Below are 20,642 nucleotides of genomic sequence, written 5' to 3' on the forward strand. Positions count from 1 at the left end.
TGCCAAGGTGAAAATATGTCGACATTGTGTCGTTGTTTTCCCCCATGAATTGTCAGCTATTATAAACGTGATGACATTTTAAAGATGTCCGACTGAGACTGACTGTTATTTCTAATGGCTTCTTCTGGTAACAGAGTCAAGAGTCAAAGGTACTGGGATGCTGTCCAATGATTACACATTTGATCTTACTGCACATTATCATGTCTGTCAAGTCATCTGGCATAGTTTCACATGAAACCAAGTCACCACTCACCACACTCCTCCATTCATCTTTCTAGAGAATATATTCCATTCCCAAAGTACTTTAATATAACAGAATCAGTCTATGTGTAGCTGTCAGATGAAACTGTAGTTCTCTTTCAGGTTTCCATAGTGGCTCTCTGAGAGTTTCTGGGCCAGGTTGAGCTGGCCCGTCTTGGTTTTGGCCCCGGCTCCTAAATATCGTCTCCGAGTGGCTGGATCCTGAGAGCCCTCGCTGCTTTTGGCCTTCCTCATAGAGCTGTTTGGGTCTTTGGGCTTAGCTGCAGACACAAACACAGAGCCCTGCTTAGTCCCAATCTCTCTATTATCTAAATGGGTCGTAACTGGCAGACAAAATCCTTATCACATCAGAGACTTTCACTTTTCTATTCAGTACTTTGAGATAATGTCCTGTAGTGAATATGGTGCCTTATCTTACTATAATCCTACCCTGTAGTAACCCTCTTGCCAGCTTCTCCTTTAACCTGTCACGCTTCAGATGGACCTTCATCTGCTCTATCAGCGATGCCTTGGTGGGGTTCTTTTGGGATTCGGCAAACACTGGTGTCACAGCAACAGCAGCGTCATCACATACTCTACTAGGTCACTGTCTTTAATATACTTAAACTGTAGTGTACAGTGTGTCAACATAGATTTTGACTTCTGCTTTTAGGAATTCTATCATCTAATTTCACCCTCACAAATGTTTTTTCACTCTCCAAGATATATAGCAGACATCTTCATACATATTCATCACTCCCACTGTTGTTTGCTATATATCTGTTTTACACCATGGCCTTACTCTTGACTGTGCTTGGCTGTCCTTTTCTCTCCTGAATTAGTAGAGTATTTTCACTATGGGTGACTCCTGTAAAGAATCAACATAGGACACAAGCTCACTGCATGACCCATCTGTGCCTAGTTCTTATTTCTAATTTTAAAGCTCAAATAGCCACTTCTCAGTATCAATGCCATGTTAACAGGTTCGATCAGTCTGTGTAGCGTCAGTGCCACCTAGTGGTGATAAGTAATAAAGGCATGGAGAAAGCTGCTGTACAGTACAGCAGGAGTTGTCAAACCTCTCCTCTGGGAACCCCAGACGTTCAATGTATTTAATCTATTCCAGACCTAGCACACCTGATTTAAATGGTCAACTAACCATCAAGCCATTGGGCGCATTCCTCTGCCCAGGCGTTGCTGATGCATGCCAGATCTTACAACGCCTGGATAGGTATTTTAGGTATCAGCTTATCACGTTATAGCAATCTGTCAGTTGATTACGTGGCATGCAACCATTGGTTGATGCATGCAACGTCTGAGCAGGGGAACGTGACCCTTGACTAGGCGAATCAGGTGAGTTAGTTCCAGGCTACAACACAATTGTGAAACGTCTGGGTTCCCAGAATACAGATTTCAGAACACTGCAGTACAGTATGTGCAATTGAATGACTGCAGGATTAAACCATGCACTTCCATTATACAGTACATACACTGAGTGTACAAAACATTAAGGACACCTTCCCAATAGAGTTTTGCCCTCAGAACAGCCTCAATTTGTTGGGGCATGGACTCTACAAGGTGTCGAAAGCATTCCACAGTGATGCTGGTTCAGGTTTACTCCAATATTCCCACAGTTGTATCAAGTTGGCTGGTGGACCATTCGATACACACAGGAAACTGTTGATTGTGAAAAACCCAGCAGAATCGCAGTTCTTGACACAAACTGGTGCACATGGCACCTACTACAATACCCTGTTTATTTGTTTTAATTATTTAACTATGCAAGTCAGTTAAGAACAAATTCTTATTTACAATGACGGCCTACCGCAGCCAAACCCTAACCCGGACGATGCTGGGCCAATTGTGCGCCGCCCTATGGGACCAATCACGGCCAGGTGTAATACAGCCTGGAATCGAACCAGGGTCTCTGTAGTGACGCCTGAGATGCAATGCCATAGACCGCTGTGCCACTCGGGAGCTGTTAAAGTGCACTTAAATCTTTTGTCTTGCACATTCACCCTCTGAAAGGCACACATACAATCCATGTCTTAATTGTCTCAAGGCTTAAAAATCCTCCTTTAACCGATCTCCTCCCCCTCGCACTGATTGAAGTGGATTAAACACGTGACATGTCATTAGGTGAATGCACCAATTTGTAAGTCGCTCTGGATAAGAGCGTCTGCTAAATGACTTAAATGTAAATGTAAATAAATAAGGGATCATAGCTTTCACCTGGATTCACCTGGTCAGTCTCATGGAAAGAGCAATGTTTTGTACACAGTGTATACTGTATATTACATCAATATTGTGAAACAGTGTGTCTATTAAGCTGACTATGGGCTCTTTGACATACTCAATCACTTGAGGGTTAGGAATGCAGATTAGTTTAATCAAATGTGCTACAGAACAGGGAAAAGCTAAAGTTTGGATGTTGGAGTATAACTTCACATGAACTTGTGTTTTAATGACACACAGGGATTGATTGGTTAGTTAAAGGTGTTGGCATGCTGTGTGAGGAGGTGATTGGGGGAGGTGGTGTTGTCCTTCCGACCTGGTACACGGACACACTCATCCTTGTGGCGGTCGTTCCAGGCCTTCATCTTGCACGTCTTGCTACAGTAGAACACCTCGTGACAGCGGCTGCAGGCGATCAGGACCACACCCACAGAACGGCCACACTGGTAGCAGTATTTAAACAGGGGCTTCCTGAAAGCACCACATATATATGCATGTATAAATATCAGATAGAGCACAGTGTGGGTTTAGTCTCATGTAAATGCCATAACGACTTTGCTGCCATCTAGTGACTAAAACTCATAGCTTTAAATGTGTTGTTTACTAGTCAACTCATACAGTAGCCTACTTTACTAGAACACGTGTGTGAAACCCTGGTAAATGTTAAAAGACGGTCTGAGACAGCAGTTAAATTGATTTAAGTATAGTTCACCTGACAATCACTGCCTTACTTCCCCGTCTGGAATGAGAGGAAAGATAGTAATTTCTTAAAGAAATTAGTAACTTGAATTTGAACAGTAACTGTGTCAGTGTTAGTGTGTGTGTAGTGGGGATGCTAGTACCTCTGCTCTGCCCTCTGCTGCTGTTCTATCTGCTGAGGGAGAGAGTCTGTGCTGTCCTGCTCCTCAGAGAGAATTGCTCTGGCTGCCTTGTTACAGGGAGGAGTGGCTCCTGCTCCAGTGTACACAAACTTCTCTGTGGGACTAACACCTGCCACAGATACACATATATTACATGCACATCACAGATGTACTCACACATATGCATTCACAGTGACACACACACATGGTCACACACACATACTGCTGATGCCCAGGCCCTGCTCCCTCTCTACACGTTGTCTCTCCATCCTGATGACTGCCTGACGCAGCAGGTCTCCCATCACGCTGAGGATCTGTCTGCGGGCATTGTATGCCTCTCTCTCCCTCTGGTTCAGGGCATGGTACGGGGTGTGGGCGATGCGCCAGTCCTGGTGCATGAGAGGAGCCAGCACTTCTACTTTAATAACACCAGGTAACTACTGGAGGATTTGCATGGAAGTCTACAGTATGTCTGTTTCTGAGTATAAGGTTTGAAGTATTGTACAGTTGTGTTGGTACTCTACCTGGTGAAATGCATAGTGGGCGTAGTCCACAGCGGTGCCCACAGCACACCTGCGGCCCTCACCAACCACCACTGGCATCAGTATATTGGCACCAGCCTTCATCAGTTTCTCCAGCTCGTAAAAAACAAACACAAAGACACTCCTAATGTGCTGCATTTAGTGAGAAGAAGAAGCAGTATAGTGTGTATGGATGCAGCCTCCTGAATGTGCTTACCAGCTTGGTTCTGTTGCGGAGGTGAGCCGCACAGTCGTAGCTGATATTGGTCATGGCACAGAGGGCACTGCCCACCCGGCGGGTCAGGGGGAGGTTGGGGTCAGCACCCCCAGCCAACAGCTCATCAACAGCCTAACGGGACATTCAGTAGAAAAAGGAGGTCAACGCAAGAGGGAAAGACAAGGCTGAAGTCCTATACAGTTAGTGAGCTCTGAAAGTATTGGGACACATTTTTGGGGGTTTGGCTCTGTACTGCAGCGCTTTCTAAATGATACAATGACTGAGGTTAATGTGCAGACTGTCAGCTTTAATTTTAGGGTATTTTCATCCATATCAGGTGAACCGTTTAGAAATTACAGCACTTTTTGTACATAATCCCTCCATTTTAGGGGGCCAAATTCATTTTTCACAAATTCCCTTTGAAGTAGTCAAACGTTTAGTATTTGGTCCCATATTCCTAGCATGCAATGATTACATCAAGCTTGTGACTCTTACAAACTTGTTGGATGGATTTGCTGTTTGTTTTGGTTGTTTTTCAGATGATTTTGTGCCCAAAAGAAATGAATGGTAAGCAATGTATTCATGTAACAATGTGAGAAAGTTAGATGCTCAAATATCATTCTCCCCCCAAAATGCTAACCTCCCCTGTAATTATAATGGTGAGAAGATATCATACCCCCAAGGCATGCTATTTGTCCGTCTGTAAATTTCACTCATTATTATTCACGATTCATTCAGGATTATCCATCATCATGGTAGCATCCATATTAATGTAGAAGTGTTTAGAAACATATTCTATTATTATTTACAATAAAAATCACTCCAAAATGACACAATACATTATTTACCATTAATTTCGATTGGGCATAAAATAATCTGAAACAACCAAAACAAACAAATGCATCCAACAAGTTTGTAGAGTCACAAGCTTGAAGTAATCATTGTGTGCTAGGAATATGGGACCAAATACAAACACTTTTGACCTCTTTAACACACATAAGTGAATTTGTCTTTTTGGTCCCCTAAAATGGGGCTGTAATAGGGGGCTGTAATAGCTGACAGTCTGCACTTTAAACTCATAGTCATTGTATCATTTCAAATTCAAAGTGCTGGAGTACAAAGCCAAAACTAAAAAAAATTGTCACCGCCCCAATACTTTTAGAGCTCACTGTATATGTATATATATATATATAGCACTGTATATGGGATTGTTAAGACTCCTGCCCCAATAAATGCCTATCTGGGTTGCTGTTGCCTCACACATCCACCCCTTCCCCACCCCATCCTTCATCTCAGCCTGACTGTGTGATTCACCAGAAGCCTCTCATGTCCCCAGCAGCACTTCCAACTCCTCTCAAGGATGTGCTGCCTCCCTCCCTCCCATCCAGCTAAAGTAGGCAGCCGCTCTCCTTCCCATAATCCTTGTAGGTTTAGCACGCCATTGTTACAGCAAATTAAAATCTGTTTCCCTTTGTTGGAGAAAAAACGTGTTTCTGATTCAAAACCCCTCAGTCTGTGACTGAATGAAGGTACAGAATGAATGTAACAGAGCAGACACATTTCACATTCTGCCATGAAAGGAGCTGGTTAAGATTTACTCCTCACATATTATAAAACGCAATTCATGTACTCAATGGCTATTGAGGAATGATGGGGGGAAGGAGAGGCAAAATGCACGGGGAAATATAATGATAGAGCCATTCTCCATTAAGTGGTGGGTGTAAAACACAGCAGGAAAGCTCACTGAACAGTCATGGAGAGATGGGATAAAAACCCTAGGCCAAGCTCAGAATGATTACATATGGGGACTAGGGGAGGTGGACAGGAGGAGTAGACTGGTAACACACTTGTTTCAAATTCCCTCCCAGAAGCATTTACAGAAATAAGTGTGTTTTGCCAAATGCGTAGGTGTTGTATTTCTGTCTTGGCCTATTTAAGAGAGAACTGAAGCCCTTACCAAGTCGTTGCCGCTAGCGATAGCTAGAGAGAGGGGAGAGTGGCCACTCCACAGGAGATTGGTGCTTGCCTTGTGGGAGAGGAGCAGTGACACAACCTCCCTAGCATTCTGAAATACACATACAATATCACACACATGCACAATACTCATACACAAAGTCATAACTTTACACTCTGAAGACTAGTGGCAATACTCACAGTGTAGTCCTTGTCTCTCTGGCAGGCCATGTGCAGAGGAGTCCTGCCCCCCTCTTCTGGGGGAACACTGGGGGCCATGTAGAACTGAGACGGGGGGCCGGACGACGTGGAAGACTTATTCCCAAAACCAGCCTGGGGCTCCACAGGGTTCTGGGTGGTTGGTTGGTGTGTGTGTGTGTGTGTGTGTGTTGTTGTTCAAGTGTATAAAGAAAATATATAGAAAGGAACCATATCAGTTATGAACCATGAAGATGAGGCAAGTCTCAGGCAACAACAGAAAACCTTATCTTACTCCTCTGCTGACCTTGTCCAGCTTAAACACCTCGTGAGCGTCTTGGGCAGTGACATCTGGGTCTGCCACGGCGTGCAGCAGCAGCTCAGTGATTTTGGGGCCCTCTGCCCCGGGGAGAGCTGCAGCGATGTGCAGGGGGTAGAAACCCCTTTGCTGGAACACATGAGATGAGAGGCAATATGAATGTAATTAATCACTGGAATAGACCAACCAACCACCCTCGCCTTCTGTGGTCACTAAGCCATTCCAGCAACCACAGTCATATTGAAACATCAAGTCTGTGTAGTCAAAGACACTCAGCTAGGAGGAAGCCATGTGTTTTGTTAGTGGGGCTGAGAGTGAGAAAGAGAAAAAAGAAGGTGAGAGATAGCCCACTTCTGAAGGCAGGCACATATCAGTGCGTGCTCCACACTCCAGCAGACGCCTGACAGCTTGGATGTGGCCTGCCTTGATGGCCAGGAAGAGGACAGGCATGGGCACACTGGAGGCGTTAGGGTCTGCTCCCCTGTCCAGTAGCAGCTTCATGGTGGTCCACCTTCCCCTGTGCCTGTACAAAGAGATGGGGGTTAATCTCCTCCACCCTAACATGATGTCAATCAGCACATCCCTTTTGTTTGTTTGTCTTGATTTTATTTAGAGGACGATTCCATTGAAGTATTTTCTCCATGGTTTGCAGTTTTCACATTGCACATGCTATGAGATAAATCCACATTTATGCGAGTAAGGACAGCCTCTTTAAAATTAACCCACAATGTTTCCTATGAGCTCAGAGCAGAGCCCTGGCTGTCCCAGACTCACTCTGTCTTCATGAGGGCCATCTTGCGGACGGTCTCCTGGGTGTCAGCATGTGGTACCAGGCCCGATCGGCTTAAGGCCTCAGCCGTCTTCTGCATGACCTCCTCTGTGACATGGATGTGGAAGCTGGCCAGGGAGCGGGTCGAGTCAAACGCTGGGTCAGCCATAAGGCTGCCTCTCCTCTCCCTCCTCCTCCGGTCCTCCTCTGACCCGGCCTCTCCCTCCTCCTGCTGCTGGGTCAGATCATAAGAGCCACCACCCTCATGCCAGGGGACACAGCCCAGTGGGATGTTCCCATCCAGCACCTGGATGGAGCGCCTTTCCCTCACCACCATCATGTCCATGCGGTCTAGGTCCAGGGCAGCCTGGTCACTGCATTCCTGGAGGTACTGCTCATCCTCATCCTGGTCAGCCTCTTCCTGACAATAACCCTGGCCATTGTAAAGGGACACTTGACTGTCATTACACTGGCCACGGTCCATAGCCTCGTTATCAGCCTGGTTGGTGTGGCCCTTTGGAGCAGTGTCGTCAGCCTGATTGGGCTGGTCAGCCTGTTTGGTGGTCTGGGCTCTGTTTTTGGTGGCTTCCACTATGCTGCTCTGAGGACTGTTCACTGATGGGGACCGGGCTTTGACAGCCTGTTTTACATAGGAGTGACAATTAAATATAATGAAGAAAAACAATAAAGAGATTACATTTTTGAGCAAAGAACTGTTCAAAGGCACGTCAAATGTTTTGGTGCCTCACAGACCTGTGATTTTGCGTGGGTCTTTTGTGGGACCTTCTCTGCAACTGTCTCATGGAGTGACTGGATTGGGTAGTACAGGACATTACAAACAGCCAGAGCAGACATGCACTCACAGTTGAGCTTGTTCACATCTGCTCCGCTGTCCAGGAGCAGGTGGATCACATCATTATGGCAGTTGACCTGTAAAGAAACCTTGAAAGGTAAATCCTGTGCACACAACACCTCTAGCAATATTATCCATTCATATCTCTGTTGGAGTCTCCCCATGCCTTTGTGATACAATGTCAGTGCCTTACCGTAGCTGCAATGAGTGCTGTGTGTCCTCGTGCATCGCCAACATCAGGGTGTATCTTACCATCCCGTAGGATGCGATAGACACTCTGCGGGTCACCCAGCGAGGCCTCCTGGATGAGGCCCTCTGAGTTGAGCTCCAGAGATCCCTTAGGGCCAAACCTTTGCCGGTTCTCGGACAGAACAGCCTCCACGTCCCAGTCCAGGGCCTCCACCTCAAACCTGCAGCATGAAGTGACAACAGACAGGCCACTGTGGTAAAGCAGGACACAAAAATAAACCGTTTTAAGACTAACTGTAAGGAGCTTATTTGCTTTCAGACATCTGTATAATAAATTTGGCCTGCGTTAGCGTTCACCTGTGTCTATGGATGTGAGCCTGCATGCGTTGCTGCAGTGGTAAAGCTGCTGAGACATCAGGGTTAGTGTCTGGGTTGTCACAGTGCTCGCCGAAGAATTGCAGGTCCAGCTCCTTACGCAGCCCCCAGGGCACAGGCAGGTGGTCCGAGTCTGTGGAGTAGCGGTGCATGTCTGGGGGCAGGATGAAGCGTTCGTCCTGCAGCAGCTCATGGTAAGGAGAGAGAAGTGGGTCCATGCAAACCTCCCTGGTGCCAGGCTTGGCCTTGGTCTCTGGCCCCTTGGCTGAGCTCTGGGACTGGTTCTTAGGCTCCTTCTTGCAGTTGATCTGAGCCATGTGTTCTGGGAAGGCCTGGAGAGTGAAGCCCCCCTCCAGAGCAGTGCACAGCCTCAGCAGCCTCTCCCGGTGCCATAGACCCACGTCCTGATGTCCATCTGGGTATGTCACCACACCTGGCCCAAAGCGCTCGTCTGCATGGTACAACCCCTGTAGGCGTCAGGTTAAATCAAAAGTCAGGTGTTAAGTATTTTATTTCTACTCAGCTCCTCAGGCAGAAAAAGTTCAGAAAATTTCATAGGTTATTGGTATCAGGTGACACTCATACTCCTGTCTTACCTGAAAGGTGGTGCCATCAGGGAAGGTCTGAATGCCATAGCCCTCCTTCCGGTTCAAATAAAACTTTCCAACAAATTTGAAGCCTGCTGGCCAGGAATAAGTCCCATTTCCATGACGATAATCTTTGTAGAATGAGCCATCATAAAACTACAGAATAAAATTATATAAATAACTCGATGACATAGGCTGTGGACCCTGTAATAGTGAAAGTCTTTAAAAAAAAAAGTATAATTGAACTACTTGCGCCAATGTAACAATACCTGCTATAAACAGCGACTAGTAACAAAAGTAGCCTAATGTTGGCCAGCCAGGATTGTATGACCCTCCCACAGGGCTATTTCATGACTGTCAATAAATTATTATATTCAAACAACAATACCTCTCCATTTGTCCAGGTGAAGACTCCTGTGCCGTGCTTCAAATCATTCACAAATTCTCCTTCATATTTAGATCCGTCAGACCACTGCTGAACCCCAGGTCCATTTCTCTTTTCACGTCCAGTTTTAATGTTAGTCCAATGCTCTCTCCCTGCCCGCACTCCACATCTGACAGATGCCTCAGGTGCAACGCTTGTAGAAGTCGCCATTATACACAGAGCGTATTATTTTGTGGAATAGTAGGCTTTCATTAAATTACAAACATTAGCTGACCAAACAAGTTTCCATAAACTTTTACAAATCCTTCAACTGTCTGTCTTCGGGTGGTTTGTCTGTCAGTCAGTGTAGGTTGCCTTGACAACGATGGAAGGGACAGCCCATTTGTTAATCGTTCACAAACGTTCTCGACAAATTCTGCCTGTTTATAAATAATCCTTACATTCTTGTAGCTTTCTTGTTGAAATGCTGCGTCCAAGAACACCTCGATCTGAACACTTTGGATAAATCACTTAAATCCAGTACATTACATGTCAAATATTATCGAATCTTGGTCCGTCTGAGAGCGAGCATGCAGAGAAAACCTAATCATGGAGTCGACGATCTCAGATGTCAAAGCAAAAGGTAATTCCTTTGCCTGCAACACAAGTATCACCACACTGTGAGGGCTCCAGGGAATGTTTCCCACACTCCTTGACAACCGAGGCGTCCCATGGTTAACTACTTATTTTATTGGGCCGCTTCTCCCAGGAGTTTTGCTGTTTACCCTTTAGTCTACACATCCTGGACCATGCAAACTTTAAGGCCTGCTTCTTTTCCAATGAAGTGTTTTTCTATGTAATTCATAGATAAAATATAGTGTGACGTTTTGAGAGAATAATCATGTAACGAAATTAATCTCTTTTGTAGGTCCAGCCTGAATAATGGAGAGTAACAAGGATTCAACTTTTTGCTTTAGTACCTGTATACAAGTCCATTAGAGCTGAACCTGTGTGTGCCACCTGCCACTCTACCTGTAAGGATAAACCTACACCCTACACCCTATCTTCACTTGAGCCCACATCCGCATATACATGTGGGTTGTCTTGAATTAGTGCATAGTGTCTCAGGTATACATGTTGAACTGCATAATTGTCAGTGCAGTAGTGATGGCCTGTTTTTTGTTTAATGTCACTGAACCTTTTTATTAGGTCATCATAATATACATTTTTTCAAATGGTGCTCTACAATTCAATAATATGTTAGTTTTTATTTGGCTCATACCATGAACTCAAAGGGGCAACACATATTTATTTACGTTCACAGGACAAGGTCCTCCACAGGCTTGCTGTTCAAATACATAACCATTGTAATTTAGTTTTAGCATTGTATTACAGATGCTGTAATGAGAGTGAAATCACCAGAAAGTGGGTTATAGAGAGTCATGGTAAGATAGATAATAATGCTGCTCAGAAGCATCACTTCTTTCCTCCCATCTTTGGCAGCAATATAGAACCTGTTCTCAGTGGCCAGGGCAGGCAGCTTGGTTCCTGATATCTCTCTGGATGACACACTGCTCAGCTTCCTATCCTTGGACTCAAGTGCTGCTCTCGACCAACAGCATGCATCCATTCAGCAACACCTTCCTGCTGAACAACTAACTGTTTTCAACCAGGACCTGACGTCTGCATTGGGAGGGAGCACAAAGGTGGCCTTGAGGGGTGTGGGTGTTGTGGCACTAGTCCTGTCCCTACTCTTTGATGTCTTAGCCCACAAGGCAAAAGGGCAGGGGGACAACGAGAATGCTATGAACGCTACAAAGATGATATTTGGGATCAGCAATTCCTCAAGAATTGGAGCCCACATCAATGAATACCTGAAGCTGGTCCCTGAGATAGCTGGTGATATGGACAAGATGGCAGAGGTGACAGAGCTCTATGACCAGTACCCAAAGTTTGAGCTGATTGACCATTTTGAGAGGATGATCAACAAGAGATGTATGGGGTTAGTGGCCATGAAGCAGTGGCTGTGTGGGGCAGCGTTCCACCTGCACATGAGGATCCACAAGATCCGCTTGGGCTCCATTCCATGAGGCTCAGCAGAAGCACTGCGTCTCTCCTACAATACTGTGTTCACCAGCCTGGTCAAGCTCTATACAGAGTAAGTAAGCAATAATATACAGAAGACACCTCCAGTGCCAGGAGCCGACATTATGCCAGGGCTCCTGGTCATTGAGCCCTACACAGATTTCACACACAGAGTTCAACACAGTCTCTGTGAGTCCAAGGTCATTAGAGATGCTCTGCTGCTTTGGATTTTGCTGCTCAGGACATTGAAGACAGCAAAGACTTCTTTCTGCAGTCTGAACGTGACTTTTATAAACTGATCGACCAATGGAAAGGTTTTGAATTGCAGAAAAGAAAGGGAGAGTGAAGCTAAGTGTGTCAGTGAAATCCATGTTAGTTGTATTTTGATTTCAAACAAGTCAATACATTACACATGGATTTTTGTAACACATGTAATCACAAACATAGGATATTGTGTCAATCATGATTGTAATTAATGTTAGCTGGAATCTGGAAAGTAATGGAAGAAAAGTTCCTTTAAAAGGTGTAGCGGTAGTCTTAAAGGTGATGGTAATATCTCATCATTTGATATGGTGATTTTTGTATTTTGGAATGGTTAGATAAAGAGTGCATTAACAAGGCTCTGAGTCTGTGTCAACAACAATGCATGTACTGTTTGCCTCTGCTCTAAAGATTTGCAAACCTTTTTCATTGGATGATGATTATGATTGTTTTTTGCAAGTGGTGTCCTACATTCCGCTCTTTGGTTATTAGATGTTTGTCCAAGCCAGGACTATGTCCTTCAGACTCAACCCATCATGTTTTTAAATACACAGGTAGAGGAGTGCGTGAGACATACAGCACAGCCCAAACATGGGTAACAAAGCTTGGAGTCCATCTTCAGAAACCATTAACTGTCTGTCTGATGTAGCTAGCCATGATGGCATCGTTCCAGACATCTCTGAACTTGTCTGCTTCTCTGGAACATCAATATGCAGCCATCCAGCAGAATATGTCGGCTGAGCATCTAACAGCCTTTAACCATGACCTGATGTCTGCATTTGGAGGGAGCACCAAGGTGAGCCTGGGAGGTCTGGGGATTGTGGCTGTCACTGCTCTTTGAGGTCTTGGCTCACCAGATCCAAGGACAAAGGTCGTCCATGGACCCCATACAGAGGATATTTGGAGCGGATCACTCCTCAGAAATCGAGTACCTAAAGCAAGTTCCTGGTATAACCAATGATAAGAAGAGGATGGCAGAGCTCCTGGTACGTTACGACCGGAAGCTTAAACATGAGCTGGAGGACTTCTATGAGAGGTTGGTAGTAGAGAGAAGCATGAACACCGCTGGTGTGTGGTGTGAAACAGTAGCTGAATGGGGCAGCTTTCCACATGCACATGCGGATCTATAGGTTTTGTCTAACTGACTCACCAGAAGGCCCTGTACAGTCGTGGCCAAAAGTTTTGAGAATGACACAAATATGAATTTTCACAAAGTCTGCTGCCTCAGTTTGTGTGATGGCAATTTGCATATACTCCAGAATGTTATGAAGAGTGATCAGATGAATTGCAATTAATTGCAAAGTCGCTCTTTGCCATGCAAATTAACTGAATCCCAAAAAACATTTCCACTGCATTTCAGCCATGCCACAAAAGGACCAGCTGACATCATGTCAGTGATTCTCTCGTTAACACATGTGTGAGTGTTGATGAGGACAAGGCTGGAGATCACTCTGTCATGCTGATTGAGTTCGAGTAACAGACTGGAAGCTTCAAAAGGAGGGTGGTGCTTGGAATCATTGTTCTTCCTCTGTCAACCACGGTTACCTGCAAGGTAACACATGCCATCATCATTACTTTGCACAAAAAGGGCTTCACAGGCAAGGATATTGCTCCCAGTAAGATTGCACCTAAATCAACCATTTATCGGATCATCAAGAACTTCAAGGAGAGCGGTTCAATTGTTGTGAAGAAGGCTTCAGGGCGCCCAAGAAAGTCCAGCAAGCGCCAGGACCGTCTCCTAAAGTTGATTCAGCTGCGGGATGGGGGCACCACCAGTACAGAGCTTGCTCAGGAATGGCAGCAGGCAGGTGTGAGTGCATCTGCACGCACAGTGAGGTGAAGACTTTTGGAGGATGGGCTGGTGTCAAGAAGGGCAGCAAAGAAGCCACTTCTCTCCAGGAAAAACATCAGGGACAGACTGATATTCTGCAAAAGGGACAGGGATTGGACTGCTGAGGACTGGGGTAAAGTAATTTTCTCTGATGAATCCCCTTTCCGGTTGTTTGGGGCATCTGGAAAAAAGCTTGGCCAGAGAAGACAAGGTGAGTGCTACCATCAGTCCTGTGTCATGCCAGCAGTAAAGCATCCTGAGACCATTCATGTGTGGGGTTGCTTCTCAGCCAAGGGAGTTGGCTCACTCACAATTTTGCCTAAGAACATAGCCATGAATAAAGAATGGTACCAACACATTCTCCGAGAGCAACTTCACCCAACCATCCAGGAACAGTTTGGTGACGAACAATGCCTTTTCCAGCATGATGGAGAACCTTGCCATAAGGCAAAAGTGATAACTAAGTGGCTCGGGGAACAAAACATCGATATTTTGGGTCCATGGCCAGGAAACTCCCCAGACCTTAATCCCATTGAGAACTTGTGGTCAATCCTCAAGAGGCGGGTGGACAAACAAAAACCCACAAATTCTGACAACTCCAAGCATTGATTACGCAAGAATGGGCAGCCATCAGTCAGGATGTGGCCCAGAAGTTAATTGACAGCATGCCAGGGTGGATTGCAGAGGTCTTGAAAAAGAAGGGTCAACACTGCAAATGTTGACTGCAAATATTGACTCTTTGCATCAACTTCATGTAATTGTCAATAAAAGCCTTTGACTCTTATGAAATGCTTGTAATTATACTTCAGTATTCCATAGTAACATCTGACAAAAAATATCTAAAGACACTGAAGCAGCAAACTTTGTGGAAATTAATATGTCTGTCATTCTCAAAACTTTTGGCCACGATGTGCTGAGCCAGTACTATCAACTCAGTGTCCCTGGCTTGATAAAGACTGTTACAGAGTTTCTACAGAGAAATATCCAGGAGACCCCCCTGTTGGCAAAATCCAACAGTGTGCCAGGGCTCCTGGTCATTGAGCCCTACAGGAACGTCACACATAGATTTCAACACCATCCCTGTCCAAGATCATTGGAGACGCTCTGCTGACCCGGATCATTGCTGCTCAGGACATTGAGTAGAGTAAATACTTATTTCTGCAGACTGAAAGTGACTTTGATGATCTGATCAAGAAATGAAAGACTGAAAGAATATTCAATCTGCATAATGCATAGTGGTAGAAATAATGATGTACACTGAGTGTACAAAACATTAGGAACACCTTCCTAGTATTGAGTTGCACCCCTTTTGCCCTCAGAACATCCTCAAATCGACAGCCATGGACTCTACAAGGTGTTGAAAGCGTTCCACAGGGATGCTGGCCCATGCTGACTCCAACATGTCCTTTGGGTGGTGGATCATTCTTGATACACAGTAAACTGTTGAGTGTGAAAAATCCAGCAACATTGCAGCTCTTGACATACTCAAACCGGTGCGCCTGGCTCCTACCATACCCCGTTCAAATGCACTTAAATCTTTTGTCTTGCCCATTCACCCTCTGCATTGCACACACACAATCCTTGTCTCAAGGCTTTAAAATCCTTTAACCTGTCTCCTCACCTTCATCTACACTGATTTGAAGTAGATTTAACCGGTGACATCAATAAGGGATCAAATCATTCACCTGGTCAGTCTATGTCATAGAAAGAGCAGCTGTTCCTAATGTTTTTTGCACTCAGTGTATACTCTTATAGTTGGCTTATGGCCTGTAATTAATGTATACTCATGTTACAAACACAAAGGATAATGTAATTACCAAAGAATAAAGTAACAAAAATGTATATAACCCAGCATTCATAATGTTCTCTGGTGTGTGACTTACGCGCGTGTGTACTGTACACACACACACGTGCACACACACACACACACACATTTTGGAATCCTAACCCTAACCCTAACCAAAACCCTAAACCTAACTTCTAAACCTAACCACTAACCCCTTACCCTAACCCCAATTCTAATCCTAACACCTGAGCTTAAAATAACCTTTGTCCTCATGGGGATGTGGGAAATGTTCCCACGAGGGAGAATGTTCCTTGTTTTGTTGTCCTTGTGGGGACTTTGGGGGATTTTCGGTCCCCACAAGGATAGAAGAACCAACCCCCCCACCCCTTGACTTTGCCTTCGGAAAGTATTCAGACCCCTTGACTTTTTCCCAATTTTGTTAGGTTACAGCCTTATTCTAAAATGTATTACATCCCCCCCCCCCCCCCCCCCCCTGTATCAATCTACACACAATACACCATAATGACAAAGCAAAAATTGCAAATTTATCAAATAAAACTGAAATATTACATTTACATAAGTTCAGACCCTTTACTCAGTACTTCGTTGAAGCACCTTTGGCAGCGATTACAGCCTCGAGTCTTCTTGGGTATGACCCTACAAGCTTGGCACATCTGTATTTGGGTAGTTTCTCCCATTCTTCTCCCATTCTTCTCCTCTTAAGCTCTAGCAGGTTGGATGGGTAGCGATGCTGCACAGCTATTTTCAGGTCTCTCCAGAGATATTCAATTGGGTTCAAGTCCGGGCTCTGGCTGGGCCACTCAAGGACATTCAGAGACTGGTCCCGAAACCATTCCTGCGTTGTCTTGGCTGTGTGCTTAGGGTCGTTGTCCTGTTGGAAAGTGAACCTTCGCCCTAGTCTGAGGTTCTTGAGCGCTCTGGAGCAGGTTTTCATCAAGGATCTCTCTGTACTTTGTTCCGTTCATCTTTGCCTCGATCCTGACTAGTCTCCCAGTCCCTGCTGCTGAAAAACATTCCCAGAGCATAATGCTGCCACCACCATGCTTCACCGTAGGGATGGTGCCAGGCATTCAGGCCAAAGAGTTCCATCTTAATTTCATCAGACCAGAGAATCTTGTTTCTCATAGTCTGAGAGTCTTTAGGTGCCTTTTGGCAAACTTCAAGCAGGCTGTCATGTGACTTTTACTGAGGAGTTTCTTCAAGCGCAGTCGCAAAAACCATCAAGCGCTATGATGAAACTGGCTTTCATGAGGACCGCCACAGGAATGGATGACCCAGAGTTACCTTAGCTGTAGAGGATAAGTTCATTAGAGTTACCAGCCTCAGAAATTGCAGCCCAAATAAATGCTTCAAAGAGTTCAACAGACACATCTCAACATCAACTGTTCAAAGGGGATGTGTGAATCAGGCCTTCATGGTCGAATTGTTGTAAAGAAACCACTACTAAAGGACACCAATTAGAAGAAGAGACTTGCTTGGGCCAAGAAACATGAGATTTTTGGTTCCAACTGCCGTATCTTTGTGAGACGCGGTGTGGGTGAACGGATGATCTCCCCATATGTATTTCCCACCGTAAAGCATGGAGGAGGAGGTGTTATGCTGTGGAGGTGCTTTGCTGGTGACACTGTCTGTGATTTATTTTGAATTCAAGGCACACTTAACCAGCATGGCTACCACAGCCTTCTGCAGCGATACACCATCCCATCTGGTTTGGGCTTAGTGGGACTATCATTTGTTTTTCAACAGGACAATGACTCAACACACCTCCAGGCTGTGTAAGGGCTATTTTACCAAGAAGGAGCGTGATGGAGTGCTGCATCAGATGACCTGACCTCCATAATCCCCTGACCTCAACCAAATTGAGATGGTTTGGGATGAATCGGACCGCAGAGTGAAGGAAAAGCAGCCAACAAGTGCTAAGCATACTGTATGTGTGAACTCCTTCAAGACTGTTGGAAAAGCATTCCAGGTGAAGCTGGTTGAGGGAATGCCAAGAGTGTGCAAAGCTGTCATCAAGGCAAAGGGTGGCTATTTGAAGAATCTCAAATATAAAATGTATTTTGATTTAACCCATTTTTGGTTAATACATGATTCCATATGTGTTATTTTATGGTTTTGATGTTTTCACTATTATTCTACAATGAGGAAATGGTAAAAATAAAGAAAAACCCTTCAATGAGTAGGTGTTCTAAAATGTTTGACTGGTAATGTGTGTGTGTGTGTGTGTGTGTGTGTGTGTGTGTGTGTATGTGTGTGTGTGTGTGTGTGTGAATTCACATTTTAGCAAGACAATAACCTAAAACAAGGCCAAATCTACACTGGGGTTGCTTACCAAGAAGACAGTGAATTTTCTTGTGTGTTTTGACTTAAATCTGCTTGAAATTTATGGCAAGACTTAAATGGTTGTCTAGCAATGATCAACAACCAATATGAAAGAATAATGGGTAAATATTAGAGACTCGTAGCTGTAATCGCTGCCAACGGTGATTATAACATCTATTGACTTAGGGTTGTGAATACTTATGTAAATTAGATATTTCTCTAATTTTCATTACATTTGCAAAAATGTCTACAAACATGTTTTCTTTGATCATTATGGGGTATTGTCTGTAGATTGGTGAGAAAAATAAATACATTTAATCTATTTTAAATTCAGGCTGTAACACAACAAAATGTGGAATAAGTCATGGGGAATGAATACTTTCTGAAAGCACTGTACAGAGCTTCTGTCCCTGTGCCTCCTTTACCCTTGGTTAGCCACATTGGTTAGCTCCCGCTCAGCCCAGTCAAAGCTCTTCTCTGTCCTGGCACCCCAATGATGTAACTAGCTTCCCCCTGAAGCTAGGACAGCAGAGTCCCTGCCCATCTTCTGAAAACATTTGAAACCCTACCTCTTCAAAGAGTATCTTAAATAATCCCACAGCACCCCTCGGACCCCCTCATGAATTGCCTTTTGTGAAATTACACTAACACTTGACCCCCCCCCCACTTGCACTGACTTTGCTGATAAAATGTACTTACTATGACTGAGATATGTGGTTGTCCCACCTAATTATCTTAAGATGAATGCACTAACTGAAAGTTGGATAAGAGCGTCTGCTAAATGACTAAAGTGTAAATGTTGGGCTGATAGTTATATCGTGTGTGTGCACAGGGGTGTGGTATGTACATGTGTGTGTATTTCTGTTTAGGGGGTGCATCCCTGTGTATTTACATGTAGCTTTGTGTAGGACTGGGCGTATAATTCTTTTTCATTTCTGCCATCCAAAGATGTCTGCGCGGCAGTTCAGCCAGCTCCAGAGAGTCGGCACAGGGCTGTAATTGGAAGTAGAGCAAGTGAGCGGAGCTGCTGTATTGATAAGAGCGTATCAGGCTCCGTCAGCAGGCCCTGTGTCCGCCACGCTTCCCTAGGGAGGGGAGGAGGAGCTGTGAGTCTGCCATCTGTTGGAGCAGGCGCCTCACTAGGGGGAGGGAGGGAGGCATGGGGGTGGGTTGGTGCAGGCAGTCTGCAAATATATACACGTACATGTAATAGCTGCAGATCTGTCTGCCAATTAAGGTATAAATGTAATGGGAGTATGTGTGAGGAGTGCTAATGAAGACAAGTGGGCAAACTAATATAACAGCACCGTGTGTGTGTGTTTGTGTGTGTGTGTGGAGGGGGAGGGTTTTGCTACCTAGTTGGGTGTGAGTGGGCAGAGCCGCAACTGTTGGCACACACCCTGCCTACATTATTGTGTGTCCTGTCTGTCTGGGGCCTGCCTGGGCTGTTGAGTCTCAGGCTGTTGACTTCTCCACCCTCATTTAGGCAGACAGTAATATCAGTATTTCATAAGTGAGGATAGCAAAGTTATTGTATATTCTATGTAATGGGAGATACCATTTTGTACATAAGATGTACATGGGAACTAAATAGAGCCACAATTTAATATGGGGTGGCAGGTAGCCTAGTGGTTAGAGCGTTGGGACAGTAAGTGAAAGGTTGCTGGATCGATTCCCCGAGCTGAGAAATCTGTTGTTCTTCCCCTGAACAAGGCAGTTCCCCGATAGGCCGTCATTGTAAATTAGAATTTGTTCTTAACTGGCTTGCCTGGTTAAATAATATTAAGTAGTGAATACACATTATGTAAACATAAATTTAACACTAGTAGCCTATCCATTTAGACACAATTTCTTCATACTACCCAAATGACTATCTGAAATTAACTACATATTACCATATTCATTTGATTTGATTCTAGAACACAGCACCAAGTACAGTGAATGAAGTGCAACACAATGAATATTCATATTCACAACAAACTACTTTCAAGGTGTTAGTATAGAGGACATCAATCCAAACCATTTCATAGGCGTACAGTGTGTCACTTCAATGCCCATGTTAAAAGTTGTTATGCCGTGCCATGATGACACAGTAATGGTCTGTTGTTAGAATAGACTCTTAAATCTGCCATGTGCTCCTGCAGAACATAAACCATTCATAAATCTACGAGCCTACTTAATAAACTAGGTGGTCGATCCTAAATGATGGCAGATATACGTTTTTTGATTCTGTCGTTGTCCTGCATGTGATGGGTTTAATTCCCATCAAATAGAGATATTACAGGTGACAATTCAGTATATTACCATGGGCTATGGAAATAGCTTTCGTGACTATGTATAGCCATAAAACACCATGGACTGCTTAGATTTATGAAATAGCATGATAAATAAATGGTAAAATGCAATCACATTATCGCCGTAGTGAAATGTATCTGATGAGAAACATCTATTAGGTGAAGCTGTGCATGCAGTGCTTTATCTGGACCACTAGTCGTTGCTCTTTCCCTGCATTATGATTGGATGGCAAAGCAGGGGACTTTTCAGTAGTTTAAAAATGTTAGTAGGAATCTGAGCGGGTGCTCTGTAGCGATTGGTTTGAGATGCGCTATCTTCTTTTCGTGATTGGTCACGAGGTGTTAAAGGGGTGTGAGAAGTG

At 44.6% G+C, this 20,642-nt stretch overlaps 1 protein-coding gene across 3 annotated transcripts; it reads right to left on the bottom strand.

Annotated features, from left to right (window-relative positions):
• Positions 1-212: 212 nt before the first annotated feature.
• ankmy1 (ankyrin repeat and MYND domain containing 1) lies at positions 213-10,058 on the bottom strand. Of its 3 annotated transcripts, none has more exons than XM_071345384.1 (17): positions 9,705-10,058; positions 9,326-9,472; positions 8,712-9,196; positions 8,359-8,605; positions 8,066-8,242; positions 7,318-7,952; positions 6,895-7,066; positions 6,532-6,672; positions 6,228-6,377; positions 6,031-6,138; positions 4,074-4,205; positions 3,860-3,973; positions 3,559-3,724; positions 3,318-3,465; positions 3,188-3,214; positions 2,792-2,946; positions 213-521 (listed from the first exon to the last, which is right to left on the bottom strand). In XM_071345384.1, exons 1-17 carry the CDS (start codon positions 9,909-9,911, stop codon positions 337-339), a joined length of 3,396 nt encoding a protein of 1,131 aa, XP_071201485.1. In that variant the 5' UTR covers positions 9,912-10,058; the 3' UTR covers positions 213-336. The 3 variants fall into 3 exon arrangements, with proteins under 3 accessions (XP_071201485.1, XP_071201487.1, XP_071201486.1); XM_071345386.1 differs by having other exon boundaries at positions 8,359-8,575; positions 9,705-10,034; XM_071345385.1 differs by lacking the exon at positions 3,188-3,214.
• Between the last annotated feature and the right edge of the window lie 10,584 nt (positions 10,059-20,642).

The sequence above is a fragment of the Salvelinus alpinus genome, chromosome 16, assembly GCF_045679555.1.
Source record: "Salvelinus alpinus chromosome 16, SLU_Salpinus.1, whole genome shotgun sequence".
Classification (NCBI taxonomy): Eukaryota; Metazoa; Chordata; class Actinopteri; order Salmoniformes; family Salmonidae; genus Salvelinus; species Salvelinus alpinus.